General features: G+C 29.7%; 1 protein-coding gene and 1 long non-coding RNA gene across 2 annotated transcripts; one reads left to right on the forward strand and one right to left on the reverse strand.

Annotated features, from left to right (window-relative positions):
- The first annotated feature begins 2,315 nt into the window (after positions 1 to 2,315).
- LOC121174854 (uncharacterized) lies at positions 2,316 to 2,995 on the forward strand. The gene is made up of 2 exons (XM_041015280.1): positions 2,316 to 2,594; positions 2,669 to 2,995. The coding sequence occupies exons 1-2, from the start codon at positions 2,316 to 2,318 to the stop codon at positions 2,993 to 2,995; spliced, it is 606 nt and encodes a 201-aa protein (XP_040871214.1).
- Positions 2,996 to 13,492: 10,497 nt separating this feature from the next.
- LOC102659479 (uncharacterized) lies at positions 13,493 to 18,266 on the reverse strand. Its single transcript, XR_001388567.3, has 4 exons — positions 18,092 to 18,266; positions 17,925 to 17,994; positions 16,342 to 16,415; positions 13,493 to 13,621 (listed from the first exon to the last, which is right to left on the reverse strand). It is a non-coding gene; the product is annotated as an uncharacterized lncRNA (long non-coding RNA).
- Positions 18,267 to 22,992: the final 4,726 nt, after the last annotated feature.

The following is a 22,992-nucleotide window of genomic DNA, read 5'->3' on the forward strand; positions in this document are numbered from 1 at the left end:
ATTATGATTTTTAATTAGCTGATAACATAAAAAAATTACACTTACAAAACATAAAAATTAAACTTAATTAGCTGATAGCATAGAAGTCTTTACTCTTTACTTAAGTTGATGTACACTAACTAATAATGTGTAAACACATTAAGAAACCAGGTCTCAATATCAATACTGAATTATAACAAAAGATATAATAGAAAGTAAGTACAGTGAAAATGCCCCTAGCATAGCAATCCATACGAGTTATTTAAACCATGTAGGCTGTTTTATTAAATCCCATATTTATGTAGCTAGTGCACATAAAATGCCATAAAATCGTACTGGAAGGTGATATTCTACTGTTAAAGATCCGTTATCGCTTTCAATTCTCCAATTATCTTTGAAAAGGCAACAAAAGCTAGAGAATTAATTAAAGAAAAAAAAAACTTCTTTTTTTCTTGTGTATATATAGTTAAGAGACATTTCTTGTCATCCAATTTATATTCTGCTAAAGTTAACCTCTAGGCTCTTGCTTGTGACAGCCTAATGTAGAAAAATATGGGCATTAAAATTTAGAGCTTATTTACATCTTTTCCCTACATATTTGTTTTAAATCTCAAAATATTATCTTATATCATTATCATGCAGTTTGGATTGAGAAGAAATGGATCCTAGCATAGTTGACACTGCAATGACTTCAAGAAAATGTAAAAGAGAAGAGTATAAGAAGATAATCTTATTAGCTGTTGCTTGTGTTGTTCATATGGTCATTGGTGTAGTGACATGGTATCATAATAATTATTTTGTTAAGGAACCAACCCGTAATTGGGAACTAGAACATCACAACTTCCTTAATCGTCTTTATAGAGGAACAAATAAAGATTGCATTGAACAATTGAGGCTTAGTAAAAATGCATTTTTTAACCTTTGTATAATTTTACAAGAAAAGGGTGGATTAGTAAGAACAAGAAATGTTCCAACAACTGAAGCAGTAGCAATGTTTTTACATATCCTTGCTCACAACCTAAAGTATAGGGTAGTGCAATTTAGTTATTGTAGATCTAAAGAAACCATAAGTAGGCAATTCAATGATGTCTTGAGAGCGGTAATGAAAGTGAGCAAAGACTATTTGAATTTTCAACCCTGTACTTTAGAAGGTGTGGAAGCAAACAAGTGGAGATGGTTTAAGGTAAGTTTATCAATTGTTAGGAGAGATTAGTTAATTATAAAATTTTCTTAGAATCTAAAAAAATTGTCTTGTTTGTAGAGATGTATTGGAGCACTTGATGGGACTCATATTCCAGTTACAGTTTCTCCTGATGAGAGACCTAGATATCGTAATAGAAAGGGTGATGTCTCTACAAATGTGTTAGCTGCTTATGGTCCAGATTTAAGGTTTATTTATGTGTTACCTGGGTGGGAAGGGTCTGCAAGAGATTCTAGAGTATTACGAGATGCATTACATCGTCAAAACAAACTTGAAATTCCAACTGGTGATATTTCTTAGAAATAATTTTTTTTTCTTTTTTTTTTTTTGGTCTAGCTTAAGTCTATGTTTGCTATTTTAAACATTGTAGGTAAGTATTTTCTTGTGGATGCGGGATATACCAATGGTCTGGGATTTTTAGCACCATATCGAGGGACTAGATATCATCTCAATGAATGGATTGGAAACACCCCCTCAAAGTTACAAGGAGTTATTTAATCTTCGTCATACAAGTGCCCGAAATGCAATAGAAATTCATTTTTTGATATAAAGACACAAATAAGAATTATCAATGCTTGTTTTGTGTTACACAATTTCATAAGAGACGAACAACAAACTGATCAACTTTTAGAAGTTCAAGACTTAGAATTCTTATTTGTTGTTGATGAAGAGTTAGTCCATCAATCAAGGGAAGGAGTTCAAAATAATGTCATAGATGATATCACAACTATTCAAGCCACCGAGGAATGGACAAGATTTCGAGATACATCAGCTATGAATATGTTTGCTAACTATCAAGTTAGGAGAAACTTTGCTTAGGGACAGTTCTTTTTTAAATGTAATTTACTATTGCATACAAACTTTATGTGCTTTGTTACTATTGTACTTTTCTATTGAAGATAGACTTTTATGTAATTTGCTATTGCATAAAAACTTTGCTTGAAATATTTTCTATAATTGTGCAGTGGACTAGTCAAATGAATAAAGTAAGTTATATCTAATATTTGTTATATGCAGGTTGAATAAGTGACATTAACTTCAATGGAGTCATCTAATGAAAAAATGACGGACAAAAGAAAAGTTTTAGGAAAAAAATAATGAGGAAACAAGAAGTTATTTTACATGGAATTTGGAAATGGAACGTGTATTGGCTGATGTACTTAGAGATCAAAGGAATTTGGGCAACAAGGGTGACGGAGGTTGGAAAAGGTCAGCATTGAATGTTGCATCCGCAGTGTTGTCTACAAGTTTCAATGTTAATGTCACATTAGATAATGTCAAAAACCGTATCAAACTATGGAGATCGTGGTATGGTATTGTAAGTGACATCCTTGGCCAGAGTGGATTTGATTGGGATGGCACTAAGCACATGATCACAGTTGAGAATGAAAATGTTTGGAATGAATATTGCACTGTAATTATTCTTTACTATGTTTCTATTTGTTATTCAAAGTAGATTGGATTTGACTTTTTCTTTTTTTTTTTCAGTCGCATAAATTGGCTAATTCGTTTCGATTCAAGGTGCTTCAAAATTGGGATGATATAGTGGATTTGTGTGCTAAAGATAGAGCCACCGGTCATGGAGCTGAAATCGCTGTGGATGTTGATGAAGCGATGAGTAGAGAAACAAATGAAGTGGAATTCATGGGGTTAGGTGCTACTGCCATAGATTTAGAAGAACCAAGCTCTAATACAAAAGAAAAAAGACAAGGTTTGACTTCTTCTGGCACACATCCTCACAAGAGAAAGATGGGAGAAAAAGAAGGAATAACAGCTTCAGCTTCTTTGGATAAAATGACCAACTCTTTTAACTGAATGATAGACAAAATGGATGGTAAAGTTGATGATGAAGATATTCAAGAAGTATTATGTGAGGCAGCTTTGATACCAGATCTTAATAGACAATAATGGGCTAAAGCTAAATGGTTAGCTGATGATCCAGAGCAGTTACCTAATGTGAAAGCCCTCCCAATTCACCAAAAGACAGATTATGTCTTAACACATCTTGGAGAATGAAACTTGGTGAGTAACCTTTTGTCTACATTTCCCATTTCAACTTTTAAATTATAAATTTGTGTCTTTTTTATGCCTAATTGAGCTCATATTTTCACTATAGTTATTTGTCTTTCCTCTTGTGACTTATATTATCTTGTTTCTTCTCCCCTAAATGGCAGCATTGGATGTTAATTATTCAGGTTCCTTGGCCTTTTACACTTGATGATGAATGAAGATTAAGGAATGAAGAACATTGTTTTTTTTTTTAATTTGGACCTTGTAATTCTTGTTTAAGATCTTTGTTTGAAACTTGATTAACTAGGACCTTGTAATGCTTGTGTTGATTCGTGTTTATGCGTTGATGCGTTATTAACAATTTGAATTTTCCTCCCATACCAACAATGAAATTAATATCATTTGAATTTTGTACGAGATAATTGTCCTTAAATTACATAATTATTTAATTTTAATATGTTTTTTAAAATTATTGCAAGACTAGGTAATTATTTTTTTTAACAAGAATAAAGAATTACATATTATTCATCTTTTAATTTTACAGTATTGTTTAATCCAAGTTTTTTTTTTTGTGTTACTACAAGAATATTGTATAAGATTCAAAATTGTTTAGCATTAAAATTATTTTGATTATTTAATTATTAAATATTTAAAAATTTTATTATTATATATTTTATAACATTAAATTTATTTTGAATATTTAACTATTTAAAAAATGACTCATGTTTATTTTCATTCAATATTAAAATTTTAATTTTTAAATAAATATTTAAAAATGAAAATTTGAATTTCATTGAAATTGAATTACTTTGTCCAAACAAGAAAATTAAAATACAAGAAATTGAATTGCCTTATCCAAACAAAATATTTACAAAATGAGAGGAATTTAAATAAAGACAATCAAAATGCTATAAATTTGAATTTTCTATAAATCTTTAAATTTCCCATCCAAACATCCAAACACATAGTTAGTGTCTTAGATTGGGCTATTCCTAAACAAAAGTAGAACGATGATGAGTCAAAGGGGAATTTTTCTGGTTGATTTTGATTCAAAATCCTTTGAGTTGGTAAAGTTGGGATTGGGTTGGACAAACAATTGGCGTGTTCCACTTCATTCGGGCTCAAACTAAAGTAAAAAAGCTTGTGTCAGTCAGCAAATACTTCTTGATCCACATCTACTGCAAAAAGTAATTTCACTCACCAATGCGTTCATCATTTGAAGTGCGTGTTTTCTAGCAACTTAGACACTATGCAATTTTCTTCTTCTTCTTCTTCTTTTTTGAAGAAGGGTATTTTCCATTTTTCCAATTAAATCAGGATTTTGTAGGTATGTTTTATGTTATATAACATGAGTGGCGATATTTTTAAATAATGAGAAGGTTATAGAAATTAAACTTTTATTTAATATTATTAATATATTATATTAAAAATTATAAAACTTTATTTAATTAATATCGGTTCAACTATGATTAGATAATCAAACCTTAAATTAGTTTCTTTACTAATCTGACTTTAAAAACATTGAGTAATATAATTAATTGATATCGTATTGAATATACTTTTTAGTTTTATTGGAATCAATTTGTGTTTAGTACCTAAACCACTATGCAGCACTTAGATTTGATCATCTGAATTGTTATATAGTATTCGACTATTTGTCGCATCAATAGAAAAATTAAAATGTATGTAAGTATATGTTGGAAAAAAATCAAATTAATCATCCAATTCAATATATATCACACTAGTTTGAATTGGATTGAATCAAATCAATTTTTTTAGAAAGCCGTCTAAACCTATCCGAACTGCAAATCCTCTTGATCTTTGAATTGGATTTTATTTTATTTTATTTCAAAATCGATGCAAATTGCTCTAAGCCACTCCAATTTCAAGAGAGCCTTTCTAGTTTCCATTGTTCATACTAGAAGTCACGTAGGACTCCTTTTAAACTCTTAGGATTGATTTGGTAGAGTGAAAAGACTGAAAAAGAAAAAATATTTAAATTAAAATAATATAATAAAGATGTGGTCGGGATGCATACTAAATTTTAAAAATCTCTTTTCATTTCTACTTTATTTTTTATCTACCAAATCAAGCCTTAGCAAAAATATAATAGAATTTTTGTCATTTTAATTTATTTACTTCATTATAAACTCATTGATTCAAGAATAGAAGTTTCAACACATCCATAATGATTATGGAATTCTGATGATTTCCCTGCTTGGCCGCCCAAGCTTTGACTATTATATTTCATCAATGTGAAGCCGGCCACAGATGTTTGGCTTGGAGTTTGATGGAACCCATCATTCACTTGCGTATAAGTCAATATTGAATGACTAGCTCTATGTTTTCACCACCGATCATGAGAGAGCCAAACAAATATAATTATCAAATTAAACAATTTAGGTAGACTTTGTGAGAGTTTCATATGTAAGAATTAATGTCTCATGTGAGAGGCATGTGACTTATGTAAGGACTAATAAGTAAATAATTAACGATTAAGGACTAAATTGTAACTGGGCTTAATATGAGAAGTTTCTAGAGTTAACTGCTACTTGATGGGAGTAGTGGTTATAAAAGGGGGTTAATACCCACTAACGTGAAATAAGGTCCCCTTCCTGACAGAAAAGTGTTCTCTCTTACTCGTAGTCATCACGAATGGAGAGAGACAGAAAAGAAAGGTCTAAGGAAGTGAAATCTTATTTCTCTCCTCTTACATCGGAGAGAAGTTCCTATAGAGAAAGGTACAAGTCTTCATATGAAGAAAGGTACACATCATTATCTATTATTGTTTATTGATTGTTTGTGAGAATCATAGGTTTCAAGATCCTGTTGTTTCTTATCATTGATAGTCTAGGAAACCCCTTAATTACATATGGTATCAAAGCATGTGTTATGAAATTTATGATTCTCCAAGAATGATTTAATTTCTTCAAATTATGTATGAACCCTAATTATGAAATTTAGGGATTTTATTTTCCGCTGCATGTATTATTTTATTAGCAATGTTTTATTACTGTTATATCCTGTTTTTGAGAAAGAAAGCCAGAGACCTTTGCTGGACTTCCAATTCATGTCTTTTATTGGAATTAGAGATGACAATTATGTATAATAATAATAATAATAATAATAATAATAATAATAATAATAATAATAATAATAATAATAATAATAATAAAAAATACCAATTACGTTTTGGAGAAAGCCATATAATGTGAGCAAGCCATTACCGTAATCGTAAGTTTCATGTTATGGAGAAAGTGCTACGCTGCTACACTTAAGAAATTTTGGAAATTGCTATTTGCAACCTTATGTTTGCTATTTCCAATCCCACTTATTTTTTTTCCAAAAAAATTATTGTTGAACGTGATTAAAGGATTGAAAGTTTATGTTCTGTAATTAAATTAATGTGAATGTTTTGAAATTATTGGTAGAAGTAAATATATGTATGTGCTACATATTTGCTTGAACGTGTTTGAATGCAAAAACACAAATAAATGCAAATATTATTTTATGGTCTGGAATGAAATTAATATAATGATTATGAATTGTTAATAGCAATAAGTATGTGCAGGCCATATATATTTGGTTGGAACTAAATGTATGTTGAATTTGTTAGTCACCAAAGTGGTCAAATTTGTAAGATTATTTAATTCCAAATTAATGATTATTTCAATTATACTTGGTTGGAATTAAATGTATGTTGAATTTGTTAGTCACCAAAGTGGCCAAATTTGTAAGGTTATTTAATTCCAAATTAATGATTATTTCAATTATACTTGGTTGAAATTAAATGTATGTTGAATTTGTTAGTCACCAAAGTGACCAAATTTGTAAGGTTATTTAATTCCAAATTAATGATTATTCTAATTACTCATAGAATAATTGATGCTAAATTATATGATTATTGGTTTATGGGTAATTAAAATTCATTGTTATAAGACATTTATGGATCGTCAAAAGGTTGATTAATTATTCTTATAATTAATGAATATAATTGTAGGCGATTTGTGTGTATCATTAGTTTTATTTATATGCCTAAAGGAAATAGATACTACTAATTGGTGCATATTTAATTGCCAAATAATGTTAAAATTTTATTAGCATCATTATGTTTGTATGTTGTGTGTTGGTGTATCACCCAAAGGAGAACATCAATATACATTGACCGTTATCTGAATGAATCATATGTATGACATGTATTTTATGTCTCAAAACACTTATGTGAATTTTATTATGTAATATACGTTTTGAATTCATTGGATTCTTATGTATCATCTGTGCCAATTTTAATGAGCTTAACTTCTCTGACTGAAATGAGCAAGTCCAATTTCACCTCGGTGTTTTGGATCATGATCTTGCTATGTTGGAAGAGAAGTTTGTTACTATTATTGATGCTAGTAGCAACGAAGAGAAAGTTCATTATAAAGCTTGGGAAAGATCTAACAGACTCAGTCTAATGTTGATGAGAATGACTGTTGCAGACAGTATTAAGATAACTCTCCCTAAAATCGAAAGTGCTAAAAAGTTTATGGGATTAGTGGAAGAGTGTTCTCAAACAACTGATAAGTCTATTGTTGGGACATTAATGAGTATATTGACCACCATGAAGTTTGATGGTTCACGTACTATGTATGAACATGTCATTGAGATGACAAATATTACAACAAGACTTAAGACCTTGAGAATATAATGGCTATGAATGAGAACTTTCTTGTTCAATTTATTCTAAACTCATTACCGTCTGAGTTTGGGCCGTTCTAAATGAACTATAATACCATGAAAGATAAATGGAATGTGCATGAATTGCACAATATGTTAATTCAGGAAGAAACGAGGCTTAAGAATCAAGGAAGTCACTCAGTCCATTATATAAGCCACCAAGGGAATCAAGGAGCTTGAAAAGAAATTTATGAAGAAGCATGATAAAGGCAAAGGGTCATTAAAGAACAATGACGACTCTTTGCAAATCCAGAAGAAGGTATCAAAGGGTAATAATTGTCAATTTTATAGGAAATCAAGACATTTCCAAAAGGATTGCCTAAAGTGTAACTCTTGGTTCAAAAAGAATGGTGAGCTTAATGCTCATGTATGTTTTGAATCAAACTTAACTGAAGTTTCCCATGATACATGATGGATTAATTCTGGATGTATTACTTATGTTTCTAACATTATGCCGAGATTCCTTACAATCCAAACCATAAGCCCAAATGAGAAGTTCATTTTTCATGGGGAATGGAGTGAAAGCTCCAGTGGAAACAGTTGAAACTTATTGTTTAAAACTCGACACTGGACATCGTTTAGATTTACTGGAAACTCCTTATGTACCTAGTTTATCTAGGAATTTTGTTTCATTATCTAAACTTGATGTTACTGGATACTCTTTTTAATTTTGGTAATGGATGTTTCAATTTATTTAAGCATAATCATCTCATTGGTATTGGTATTCTTTGTGATGATTTATATAAATTGAAAATAGACAGTTTCTATGCTGAAATTGTTTTAACTCTGCATCATAATGTTTGGCACTAAACGTAGTTTAGTGAATGAATAATCTGTTTTCTTGTGACATAAATGTTTAGGTCACTTTTTTAGAGAAAGGATGAAAAGATTAATAAAGAATGAAATTCTTCCTTATCTAGATTTTACGGATCTAAATATTTGTGTAGGTTGTATTGAGGGAAAACAAGCAAAACATACAAAGAAAGGAGCTACAAGAAGCACTCAGCTTCTTGAAATTGTGCATATTGGTATTTGTGGACCTTTTCATGTTAGTTCTTTCGGAAAGGAAGGATACTTTATCATCATTATTGATGATTATTCACGTTACGATTATGTCTACTTACTGCCCGAGATTTCTTAGGCAATGGATGCCTTAGAAATTTACCACAATGAAATAAAAAGGCAATTAGACATAAATGTGAAAATTATTGGATATGATAGAGGTGGTAAGTATTACGGAAGATATGATGAAACTGGGCAACACCCAGGTCTATTTGCTAAGCTTCTTCAGAAACGTGGCATTTGTGTGCAATACACAATGCCCGGTACACCACAACAAAATGGTGTATTAGAAAGGCATAATAGAATTTTAATGGATATGATTAGGAGTCTATTAATCAATTTGACTTTACCCGTATCGTTGTGGATGTATGCCTTGAAAACTGTCATGTATTTGTTGAACAGGTTTCCTAGTAAGGCAGTTCCAAATACACCTTTTGTATTGTGGCCAAATAGGATACCTAATATAAGGCACCTGCATGTTTGGGGTTGCCAAGCAGAAATAAAGATTTATAATCCGCAAGAAAGAAAATTGGATGCATGAACAATCAGTGGATATTTCATTGGTTATCCAGAAAAGTCAAAGGGGTATATGTTTTATTGTTCTAATCATAGTATGAGAATTGTCGAAACTGGAAATGCAAGGTTCATTGAAAATGATGAAATCAATGGGAGTACAGTTCCACGAGAAGTGAAAATTAAAGAAGTTCGAGTGTAAGTCCTTTTAGCTTATGCCTCTAACAGTAAGATGATTGCTCCTTCAGTTATTGCTACAAAAGTAATGAAGAGGAGCAACACAATAATGTACCCATGATGCATAATGAACCTATTATGGAAGAACCACAAGAAGTAGCATTAAGGAGGTCTCAAAGAGAAAGGAGACCAGCTATTTTGAATGATTATGTGGTATACCTACATGAAACAAAAACAAACTTAAGCATTAATGATAATGATCCAGTTTCATTTTCACAAGCTATAAGTTGTGATAATTCTGAGAAGTGGTTAAATGTCATGAAAGAAGAGATAAATTCCATGGAACATAATGGAGTTTTGGGACCTTGTAGAATTACCAAAGGGTTGTAAGAGAGTTGGTTGTAAGTGGGTCTTCAAGACTAAACGTGACTCTCATGGCAACCTTGAATGTTACAAGGCTAGACTTGTTGCTAAGGGATTTACTCAGAAAGATGACATTGATTATAAAGAGACGTTTTCACTGGTCTCACGAAAGGATTCTTTCAAGATCATCATGACATTAGTAGCCCATTATGACTTGGAGCTACATCAGATGGATGTGAAAACTGCCTTTCTAAATGAAGATTTAGAAGATAATGTTTATATGGACCAACCAATGGGGTTCTCAGTTGAAGGAAAGGAACACATGGTGTGCAAACTAAAGAAATCAATATACAGTCTTAAAGCAAACTTCCCGCCAATGGTATTTGAGGTTTAATGATACCATTGTTTCCTTTAGATTTAAGGAAAATACTATTTATCGGTATATGTATCTGAAGGTCAGTGGGAGTAAGGTTATTTTCTAATTCTGTATATTGATGATATCTTGCTTGCAACTAACGATCTTGGTCTTCTTCATGAGACTAAGAAATTTCTCTCTAGAAACTTTGAAGTGAAAGATATGGATGAGGTAAGCTATGTGATAGGGATAGAAATATTCCATAATAGATCACAAGGATTGTTAAGCTTATCTCAGAAAGCACATATCAATAAAATACTAGAAAAATTCAAGATGGAAAGGTGTTTAACATCACCTGTTCTAATTTAGAAGGGAGACAAATTTAGTCTCGCACAATATCCTAGAAATGATATGGAACGAAGACAAATGGAAGCAATTTGTATGCATCAGTTATTGTTGCATTTGAAAGCTGAATTTGTAGTATGTTTGAGGCTACAATTCAGACTAATTGATTGCGGAACTTTAATTCAAGGCTTGGAATTGTTGACAGTATCGCTTGGCCGTTGAAAATGTATTGTGATAACTCCGCAACAATATTTTTGTAAAAATGACAAGTACTCTAAGGGTGCTAAGCATATGAAATTGAAGTACTTAGTCGTGAAGGAAGAAGTTCAGAAATAAAGAGTGTCAATAAAATAAATTAGCACAAACCTTATGATAGTTGACCCTTTGAATAAGGGATTACCGCCCAAGACATTATAGAACACGTTGAAAGTATGGGCATTATTGTTATTGATGATCATTAAGTGTAATTTATCTTATGCATTTTAGTGACACTCTGAGCTCAATTATGATATGTTTATGATTACCCGTTCTCTATGTTTGCATGCATGTTTGTTTTAGAGTAATGTTAACAGGTTTTACCTTGAATGAAGACATTATGTTGGACCAATTATGTACTCCTAACTAATGGTCATATTAAGGAGAAGACTAATTTGTAGTACATGGAAGGGACTATGTCGATTAGATGATGTACAACCGCTATAACTCGAATTGGTTCATATTCTTAATCATTAAATTATGATGTACCCAATGTACAAAACAATTTAATCATTTTTAATGCGCATTATGTTAGTTAATCTATTTATTTATTTAGTCCATAATATTTATTAATGTCACATGAGCCAAGTGGGAGAATGTAAGAATTAATGTCTTATGTGAGAGGCATGTGACTTATGTAAGGACTAATAAGTAAATAATTAATGATTAAGAGCTAAATTATAACTGGGCTTAATAGGAGAAGTTTCTAGAGCTGACTGCTACTTGATGGGAGTAGTGGTTATAAAAGGGGGTTAATACCCACTAACATGAAATAAGGTCCCCTTCCTGACCAGAAAAATGTTCTCTCTCACCCGTAACCATCACGAATGGAGAGAGGCAGAAAAGAAAGGCCTAAGGAAGTGAAATCTTATTTCTCTCCTCTTTCAAGGAAATCAAAGTGCACCGGAGAGAAGTTCCTATGGAGAAAGGTACACATCATTATCTATTGTTGTTTATTGATTGTTTGTGAGAATCATAGGTTTCAAGATCCTGTTGTTTCCTATCATTGATAGTCTAGGAAACCCCTTAAGAATTTTACATCATATGGACTCATGGGCTCAACTCGTAAGAATCTATTTTATATAAAAATAATAATAAAATATAAATAAATAACATACTAATTAAATATTGTAATAACATAATAAAATAAAATAGTAAATCATCAATTTCATAATACTTAAATAATCAAGTTTTGTAATGTATCATTACTGGATAATAACTTGTAGAGGTGATAATCATGGTAGAACATTTTCATTGAGGGTCTGATGTTATTGGAGAATAAGTGTTTGATGTTGATAGAGGTGAGGGTTTTTCAATTCAAGAAAAATACATCAAATGGAAGTATATTGAACCCTAGATGAACAAAAAATACTTGCGTTTTGATATATTTTTTTAACTTACTAACTCAATAGTAAACCAAATTTCCACCAAGTTTACCCCATAGGTTACTAAAAAAAAGAATTTACACATAGTTAACTTGCAGAAAATAAATGAACTCATAAATTCATAAGAATTAACAAGTTAAATCGAGAATTTGATAATGGTGCATAGCCAAACATATCAATAAATATCACCCAAAATATGCCGATCACTAAAAATTCATGAATCCCTCACATAAAAGCTTAAGAATGATTGGCTAAGAAATTTCGTCCGTTATCTTACACCTTAATTAAACACTAACACTTACGAGTTTCTACGTCACTACAAAAAAACATGATTTAGCAATCGATAAGAGTTAGACGCTAAATTGATATATTTGGTCACTAAAATTGTTAGCAACCTAAATGACTACCGAATCTTGTGCGTTGCAAAAATCCTAGTAGCTAAGAACTCAAGACTGAATTCAATTTCAGCTGCTACTTAGCAACCGAAATATTCGGTCACTAAATATTTAAATTTGGTCGTTGCGTATTTGGTTGCTATTTTGCTTAGGACAAAATCAACAGTCGAAAAATTCAATAGCTAATGAATAATTTAATTTTAAATATAAAACGAATTTAAATAAAATTTGGTCGCTAATTCAGTCTCTATTGAACAATTAATTTAAGTAGAACTAACAATGAATACATTCGGTCTCTAATTCGGTTGCTAGTTTTATAAGAAAATGATTTAAAAATAAAGTTGGTCGCTATTTAATTATTGATTTTAAAATTTGAAATATTTTAAAATGCAATTTGGTCGTTAATTTAGTTGCTATTTAATATTTAATTTTAAATATAGAATAAATTAAAAATTGAATCGGTAGCAATTCAGTCGCTAAACAAAAATATGTTGTATTTTTTGTTTTTTCATTTTTTACATTTTGACCTGTTTAATAATTTTCAACTATAAATATAATTTTTAATTAAACTGTATAATCAAACTTATAAATAAAAGTGAACATTCATAATGTGTAAATATATCTAATAACAAAGTTCTAATTTGAAGATTGATAAATTGCAAATTCAAAGTTTTTAAAGTTTAATAAAATGCAATGTCAAAGTTTAATAAAGTTCAAATTCATAACTAACATGGCAGGATCAAACTAAAATAAACAATCATGAGGAGTCAATAGTCCTTTGACATGTCATGAGAACAATCAACCTGAGCATCGTCAACATGATGCTCAATTTCGTCCATTGTAATAACCTTACATCATTTATCTACAAGAAAATCTAAGAAATTATCATTTTGATATCCAGGAAAAAATTATTCAAATTTTATAATAATAATAAAGTGTTATAGTCCAGCAAATTGAAAAGAAAAAAAATAATACAACACATTAGTTAAACTCTAGTTGTAACAACTGAACAATTTAATACTAGTCAATATAAGAAATAATTTCAAAACCGAATGTTATGGTTGATGGAATTGAAACTTTTCCAATCCTCAACTCAGCCATAAAGCTAGTGTAGTTGATTTTTTCATAAATTATGAATTTCATTGCTTATTATTCATTTAAATTGTTTTAAATTTTAATGTCATTGCCTTAGCCATCACTCGATTGACTACAGTGATATATCTAAAAAAATTATGTTGTAGGAACAATAATTATGCACATAAATTTTTGTTATTAAATTTATGAAAATAATAATTATTTTAATAAATTTCATAAATTTTAACATTAATCTTTATTGTACAGGGTTTTTATATTTGATTTGCACAATGCAAAATTAAACATAAACAAAATTTGTATGATAATAAACACATTTTGTATAAGAAAAACAATTTATTAAAAGACTTTTTTGTCTAATTCAATTTAAGTTTATGAATATATCTAAAACTTCTAACGCTTATCTGTTTTAATTTAGTCACTTTAATTTAGGATGTTAATTTTTAATAGATCAGAAGTTGTTTTTTTAAGTTATTTATTACATTGGAATTAAATTATTTTAATTTATGATAATTTTTGTTTTCTTTTTCAATGTTTTTTTATCTTCATGCACAACATGATCACTTAAATTTTTTTCCAGAAAAACTTAATGTCCTGTCGCACATGGTATACTATTAGTTAATTTTTTTTAATGTTATTCACATATAAGTAATGATGGGTTTAGTCTAGTATTTTTTTGTTATTTTTTTAATAAATTATGAATTTTGGTTGCTTATTATTTATCTAATTGTTTTAAATTTTGATGGCACTGTCTTAGCCATCACACGATTGATTACACGGGAAAAAACTCCTTACATAAATGTGTTTGATTTAGAATCATATTATACTTATTGTTAATATCATAACTCTTGGTTGAAATGAAATAGTGTATGAAGTGGGAAATTGAATTCAATGAGATTTTCGATAGTGGTAAAAGAATTGCCTAGGTTATTGTTTCCATTAAAAGCAAAAGTTTAGTTGGGAAATGGAAACAAAAGAGTTACATGTGAGAAGATACGTAAGTCTTAAACAAATTTTTTTATGGGTTCTAAAACATAGATAACAAGGAAAAGGATAGGTACACTTCAATTATGGAATGTTCTCTAATCTTGATAAATATAAGTAATAGAAATACATTTATGAATGTTACAATTAAGTTAAGTCTCAAATAGAAATCAATTCTAAATTTCAACATAAAGACACTTAGGCTTAGTGAAATTTCTTATTTGATTTCAAGTCTAGATTATTTCTTAGTAACTCATTTTTATCTTTAATTTTATAGTACTTAATTTGATGTGCTTAAAACTAGGGTCGAGCTTAGACCTAGACTGGAGGGCCATTGCCTAAGACACATGAGTGGGAGCTAGTAGACCAAAAACAAAAAAAGTTTAGATAGTTGTGAAGAGGAGGGAAAAAAACTTTGATCATTCATTCTTCTTTTTTTTTTTTTTTTTACATTCTCTACTTTTAAAATTAATGTTATTTTTTGAAAAAAACTTAATAAGTTATTTTAAAATTTTAATTTTAATTTATAAAATTATACATGAATAATATAAATTTTAATTAAGAAGGAACTAAGTTTCACTATTATTCTTGACATTCTCGACTTTTCAATGGAATTAATATGCTATTTTTAAATTTTGATTTTCATTTCTAAAATTATATATGAATAATATAAATTTTAGTTAAGACCAAACTAAATCACATAATTCTACAGTTTATTATCTACTAATTTTATTTACAATTTACCATTAGATTGAACTTTTTTACTATATATTATATCTACAAAATCTTATATTAATTTAAACTTATTTGATATTTTATTGATACATGTCAAAATTTATATAATAATTAATTTTAAAATATATAAAAATAAGAATTATTTTTAATCGTCCATCGTTGCAGTTAGTATGCAAGATACTAACCTCAACTCAGGTATGTCATATATATATATATATATATATATATATATATCACTTTGTAAGATCAGTATTATTTTCACCTCACAAAAAAAAGAAAAAACTATAAACATGAGTTTTTTTTTTTAAGATCAACTGGAATTGAATTTTTTTTCTTGAGTCAGTCAGCACAGGTTTGAAAGGATGTGCCTAAATCTAAAGTCAGTGCTATGTTTTTATATTTGATCTTTTTTTAATAATAGTTTTGATAGGATAGAAAAGGGTGGTCATTGAGTTTGCCTCATTGTCATTGCCTATGTCTAGTGGGTTTGGTTAGTCATGACTCGTGAATATAAATATTACCGAGAAGTTGGTGCCTTTGGTGGTGGGAAATTAGTTTTTTCAGGACTTTTTATGTTTGATATATAACAGAATCAGACACAAAATATATAATAAAAATATATATTAAAAGGATTTTTTTTAATAATTAAATAAGAAATGTGACCTACAAAATTGTGATTTCCTAACAATTCCAGCTAATAAGTGTATTTAAAAGAGTGTTGCTACTCAAGAAACAAAGAAAAAATTATCACTAGAAAAGAAATACACTAACCTTGACACTTCCCCTAGACTTGCTTCCACTATCCGCACTTGGCTTGTCCTTAACTAGTTTCCTGTCAGTCATAACTTCAAAAACAGATGGAATATCATTGATCAAACTAAATAATTATTTCCTGCAATAAAGAATTGAGGTAACCATCAATAGAAGGAACCATATGCCAATAGTGCTAAGTAATACCACAGTAAAGAAATCCAGTAGAAGTTTTATATATAGACATCTCTTCCAATTAGCAATTGCATAAATTTCTATTTGAAGAGAAAGCCACACGGGGGAAAACATATTAGTCAATACTGGATAGGTTAGCAAAGCAAACAACTCCAAAAGTGCTACAACAGTATACAGTTTATAAAGCAACTATTATTTTCAAAATACCATACTGCCAAACAGCCACTATACCAAAGATAACAGAAATTCATGAAAGAACTCTGAAACAACTGAGGGTTGCTTTGGCGTGATAAATCTGTTATCGCATGAAATTGACTACACATGGAAAAACTATAAGAAACCAAAGCAACAATGTAAACATATAAAACTATACAAACAAATCATTACAAATGAAACATAATTGCATATATTTCCCTCAAGAATCCCTTCAGTACTATACCTAATCCTAAGAAAGGAAAAATAAAGCAAGAATGAGACAAGGCATTAAAAATACAGACTAACCACAAGTTTTTTTTCATAAGCCAAGAATTTTTTTTGCACTAAATATAATATTGAAGTTTTCAAATACTTGTAACTTTATAGGGCACTTAGAAGACATGCCACTTGCAATGGCCCAAATGTGCATATATCATTTAGAAAATCGAAGATAGCTAATAACTAACGAAAAAAAGTGAAAATGAAAAAAGAAAAAGAGCTAGGATTATTATGATAGAATTTTCTTTTAGTAGAGCCAGTTGGAACACGTGTGGTACTAATCATGATTAGCACTAAACCCCTCTTGAGAGCAATGATTCATTTCATCTTAGTCTCCCCCACATAGACATCTTCAACACACACAATAACCTTTTCATAAAGGCAATTGGTGAGAGAATTATTAAGGAAAAAAGGCTTATTAAAGAAATTCAGTTTAGTGATCCCCAGTCGAGGCTTGGGCTCACAAAGCTAATCCTTTCTCCACCTTGGGACCAGGGAAGCAAATGGGCAACTATGTGGTAGCTCAAAAAGGGACCGATACCCCTAGGAAGTATACGCAAGACCCTAAATGCAAGAGACTAAGAAAGGACTCTACTAAGGTTATTTTTGTGGGTCCCAAGATTCAGACCAAATACCCCAATCCTCAAGGGAAGAACCTAGATATAGCCCGTAAAGATGACAAGTCAAAAGCCATCCCTCCCAATGGCTTTTTATTGGTGTCCACTACAAAACCAGAAAAGGACATTTCTATGCTTCCTAAATAGGATAATACCATTGGTTTAATTTCCCAATCGGACAATAGCATGAATGTTAATATGGATGTTCATCTCACCTCTGAAAAGGTAGAGATTGAGCAATCGATAAAGACTTTTTCAGATCATGATCCTGACCCAAGATCAAACAAAATTAGAGGTAAAATTAAAGGTGAGAAATACCTGAGGTTAGGGATTTTTAGAACTTGCTTTGCTATAAAAAATTGTTGTGTCAAATGCAAATCAAAGGCTTCTGCGAAATGGAAATGAGAGAGGAACCTATGGTGTTAAAAAAAGTGTGTTCATATCTTGATTCAAATCCAAAAGTGAGTTCAAATCCTAATTCATACCTGTGAGAACTCTACGAGAGAGAATGAGAGAGATGGAGAGTGACTGAGGAGAGAGAAACAGAGAGATAGAGATCAAGCGAGCGAGAACATAAAAATATTGAAATTACTCTTTCTCTCTATTTCTATCTTTCATCCACGGTGTTGTATCGGAGGCGAGGGTTTTCCTTCACTAAGAACAGAGGCCAGAGTTTCTCTATGCGAGAACTCTGAGAGATGAACTATAAAAGCTTCACTTACCACAATTTTTTATTTTTATCAGTCTAAAAACACTTAGTGTGAATTGAAAAAGTTTAAGTTGTATATTATAATTTGTTTATAATTTAATAGTAGAAATTAAGGTGTGTATCAATTAATTTATTAATTTTTTATAATTAATGATATTTGTAATTTTTATATTATAATTTATAGAGAAGGATTATATGTCTAAGTTGTATATAATAATTTATAATATTAGGAATTTGAGATTTGAAAAAAAAAATTGTTTAATTTATAATGTGATACCGTTGTTTTGTGACTAATAGTACAACATAATAATAATAATTAGTTGTGTAAAAAAATAATTATTAGTTTTTTAATTTTAATATATATATATATATATATATATAATATTATATATATTAATAATAAATTAATCAATACTAATTGACACAAATGGTAGCAATTCGTGAGTAAAATTTAATTATTTTTATTAATTTTTTCTAAATTAATTATAATTCAATTATCTTTATTAATTTTTCTTAAATTATTTTATAAATTTATCAATATAACATTTAATAATTATTTTTATAAAAAATAATTAAAAAAAGGAGCTTAACATGTAACATCCCAATTTTTGTAATCTAGATTAAAAAGGATTGTTATTTATAAATAAATAGATTTTTAGAAAAATGGTGAGATTTTATAAATAAATAAATAAGGAGATATAATTATTAATTAAAATAATAATTTGAGAGAAAATAAAAAGGATATTTCATTTATTTGTTTGATAGAAAATAAAATAGAGTTTGTTTTTATAAAATAAATAAATAAACAAATATAGAGCAAATAATAGGCTGAGTACCCTAGGTATAGTTATGTTAAGTCAAGTGCGTCTTTTTTGTCTGATTTCCGTTTTTTCCCCTTCTCTTCTCAAAATTCTTTCTTTTTCCCGCAGCCCACCAAAACTGTCTCAGAAAAAACGACGATCTCGAAATCGTTCACCGTTGGATTGTCGTGAAATTTGAGTACCACGTTCACAACCTAATTTCGAACATTCTCACCGTTGGAAATTTCAAAATCATATCTGAGCTTAGAGGAAAACCCTTCGCATTGTAGCATTTTAATTTCCCGCAGAAACCCAAAACTGTCTCGGTAAAACTACGATCTCAATTTCGTTCACCGTTGGATCATCGTGAAATTTGAGTACCACGTTCACAACCTAATTTCGAACACTTCCACCGTTGGGATTTTCGAGATAACATTTGTGAATGGAGAAAAAGGAATCGCATGAAGACAGTACAAGTGGAGGTATCAATCTCTTCCCCGTCTCTCTGACGTTTGGGAATTCTATCAGAGCAGTAGAAGGAATAACTGGAGAAATCTCAGGGAATCGCTAGAGATGTTACTATCGCTGGCTGAAGACACGTGAGTCCTCTTAGAGGTAAGGGATGAGTTATTCACAATTGGGGATTGGTGAGAACATGTGTAGGGATCCTTAGAGATATCAATTGGAATGGGTTTTGGGGTATTTTTGTAATTTTCATTTTATCCTTTTAATTATTACAGTGAATTATATATGTTTGATGAATCAATTGATGTCCCAATGAGAAATTGTTATGAAATTGATGTGTTTTTGTGTTGAGTGTGAACCCCTTAAAAAATTAAGTTCTTTTTATTAACTTAAATTATATTTTAAATAATATTATTCAATGACTTATTTTATATAAATTATTATTTTGTTCTAATTTTTCTACGACGATGATCAACATGTTATGTGTATATAATTATTGTAATACTAGAATAATAAATTAAAGAAAATTGTAAGGTTAATGTCTAGTGATAATTTCTTTTGATGTAATATTAAAATAATTGTTATAGAAATCCTTTGATAAAAAACAATGTAGTTTAATTTACTATATACATATACATATATATGTTTTGTATCATGCAAATATTATTATTGTGTGATGTGCATGAGTTATAAGGTGTAATAAGTTATTATAATGGTATTATAATATTATAGTGAAGATTGAGTAGTACAAAATTGAATGTGTCAATTTGCGAGATACATGTAAAAATGAGATGATTGATGTGATATTATGAGATGTTAAATTGTGGGCATGATATTGGATTGTGAATAAGTGTGTGTTTGACGCTTGATGTGACAATAATTATATTGTGCTATGAATTATACAATAACTCGACCAATATTATCTTGAGAAAAGCATTGATGCGCAATGTTTAAGAGAAAGTGTAGGTTCCTAGTTAGGAACCAGTGTTAAATTGTAGCGCAATTGTGTTAAACATGTTTGAAACATGAGTGTGAGGTCGTGGTATTGTATAATTCATGAGCAGTGTTTATAAATGAAATATGAGATGAATTATGAAATAATATGTTGCCTTGAGATTATAATATTGTTATTGAGATTGAGCAAAAGTGTAAAGTAGAACATGTGTTGAATTGTGAGATACGTGAAAACATGTGATGGTGGATTGTGACATTATGAGATGTGAAATTGTGAATGAGTTTTGGTTGTAAATAAGTGTGTGATTAACTCTTGATGTGACATTATTTGTGTTGTAAGCTCTGAATTGTACAATAACCTGACCAGTGTTATATTGAGAAAAGTGTAAATGCGCAGTGTTAAAGAGAAAGTGTAGGTTTCTTATTTAGGAACCAGTGTTAAAGAGAAAGTGTAGGTTTCCTATTTAGGAACCAGTGTTAAATTGTAGCGCAATATGTTGTACGTGTTTAAAACACGAGTGTGAGGCCGTGGGTATTGTATAATTCACGAGCAGTGTCTGTGTGCTAAAATGATTTTAGGGGTTGGACCTGAATCAGGAGAGAGAGGCCCTGACGGACTCTTCGGAGTGTAGGCCTTGGGGGTCACCGGGTTTGAGTGCTCCTTTAAGCCTATGCTGATCCCATATGGTTGGAGCATTCTCGCAAAACATCGTGACCCTGACTGGTCTCCCTATGATCTTACTTTGTGAGAGTGAACTGACAAACCCATTGTGTGGTGTGTCTTGTTATGTACTCCTAAGTGCCCCAGGGTGGTTTTTCACTGATATGGTACCACATTGCATATAGGCTTGAGTCTTAGCATAACTGTCTCATGCGCTTGCTAATTGTTTATTATGAAATTGAGGTGTTATTATGTCTTGATCAGAGCGTGTGATTCCTGTGTAATGTGATTGATTGATGAAAAGTGAATTTTGAATGACAAAGTGGTGGAATTACGTGAATTACGTGTAAGTAAGTTTTATTTGGTTTATATGATATGTATATCTAGTTGTCTTGTTTCTCTATTAGTTAAGAATGTGATAACTCACTCCCGGTTTGTTGTTTGTGTTTGGATCTTGTGATGATCTTGAACTCTGTGATGGGGGAGCAGATGACTAGGTGAACTGCTTTAAGGAATATTGTGCTGAAGGACGTCGAGACACAATGCTCTGATAGGATGTGACCTTGGGGTATAGAATTTTATATTAATTGTATGAAGTCTCAGACAGCCTTGTTCGAGCCGATGACTTTATTATTTATTTGGACAAATTTGAATATGATGTAGAAGAAAGTAATTGTGAACCTTTTATCCCTTTGAAAGGCTTGTATTTAAAAATGTTTTAAAAAATACTTTTAATTAATATTTGAATTTTTATTCCTGTTAGTATATATGTGAGGGGTAGAGGGTGTCACATAACATGCAATATATGAAATTAAAAAAAATAAAAACTTGAGCTTGACTCTTTTACATAATCAAGTGAGAGTGGTATCTCTAAAAATAAGTGAGAGTATAATACACATTTATATATGTTAGTGCATGACTTTTTTCTCATAATATAATTAATTTTACTATTTTTAAAAATATATATTTAATCTTAAATTAATTTTTATAAAATGAAAAAATTATTAATTTATCAACAAGTGGATCACACGGGAACACATACTAGTACCTTTTGATTAATTATTAAGTTTTGATTAGTGTACATGTTACACTAAAGTCATATTGAGTCTTGATTATGTTTTAATCAATCATTAGTGCATATGTTACATTAAAGTCATATATTGAATCTTATTGGGTTTCAATCAATCATTAGTATATGTTACACTAAAGTCATATTAAAAAGTGGTGAATGCATAAGTTATACATTAAATCTTAATAAATTATTATTGGGCCTTGGTTAGTGAATATATTAAATTAAGGTTTAATTGCAAAATCTATTCCCCTATTTTGACCAGACTAAAAAATTGACTAATATTTTCTCTCGAGGAAAGACTAAAATCATGGTCCTTGGAATAAGTGACACACTCCTTTACTATTACACTCACATGTTCATCTCGATTTCGGGATAAAATATAATATTAATATAAGTTTTATGCGAAAATAGTTCAAAATTTAAACTTTAGTCTTTTTTAATTTATTATATTTTTATAATCTTATATACTATCTTTTAAAATATAATATATATAAGATTAAATTCTATTTTCGCATAAATTAAAATATGCAAACTTTATTCTTTTTTAATTTATTATCTTTTAAAATATTTATACATGTGATTTAATGATAGTATTTTTTTTTACTTATATTAATATATTCTTGTTATTTTTTATAATAATATTTTTTATTTATATTTAACTTTATTTAATCAGGTATGTAATTTTTATAAGAATTAAGTTATATAGTAAAGATACATAATTAAAT

This window comes from Glycine max, chromosome 5 (genome assembly GCF_000004515.6).
Source record: "Glycine max cultivar Williams 82 chromosome 5, Glycine_max_v4.0, whole genome shotgun sequence".
Classification (NCBI taxonomy): domain Eukaryota; kingdom Viridiplantae; phylum Streptophyta; class Magnoliopsida; order Fabales; family Fabaceae; genus Glycine; species Glycine max.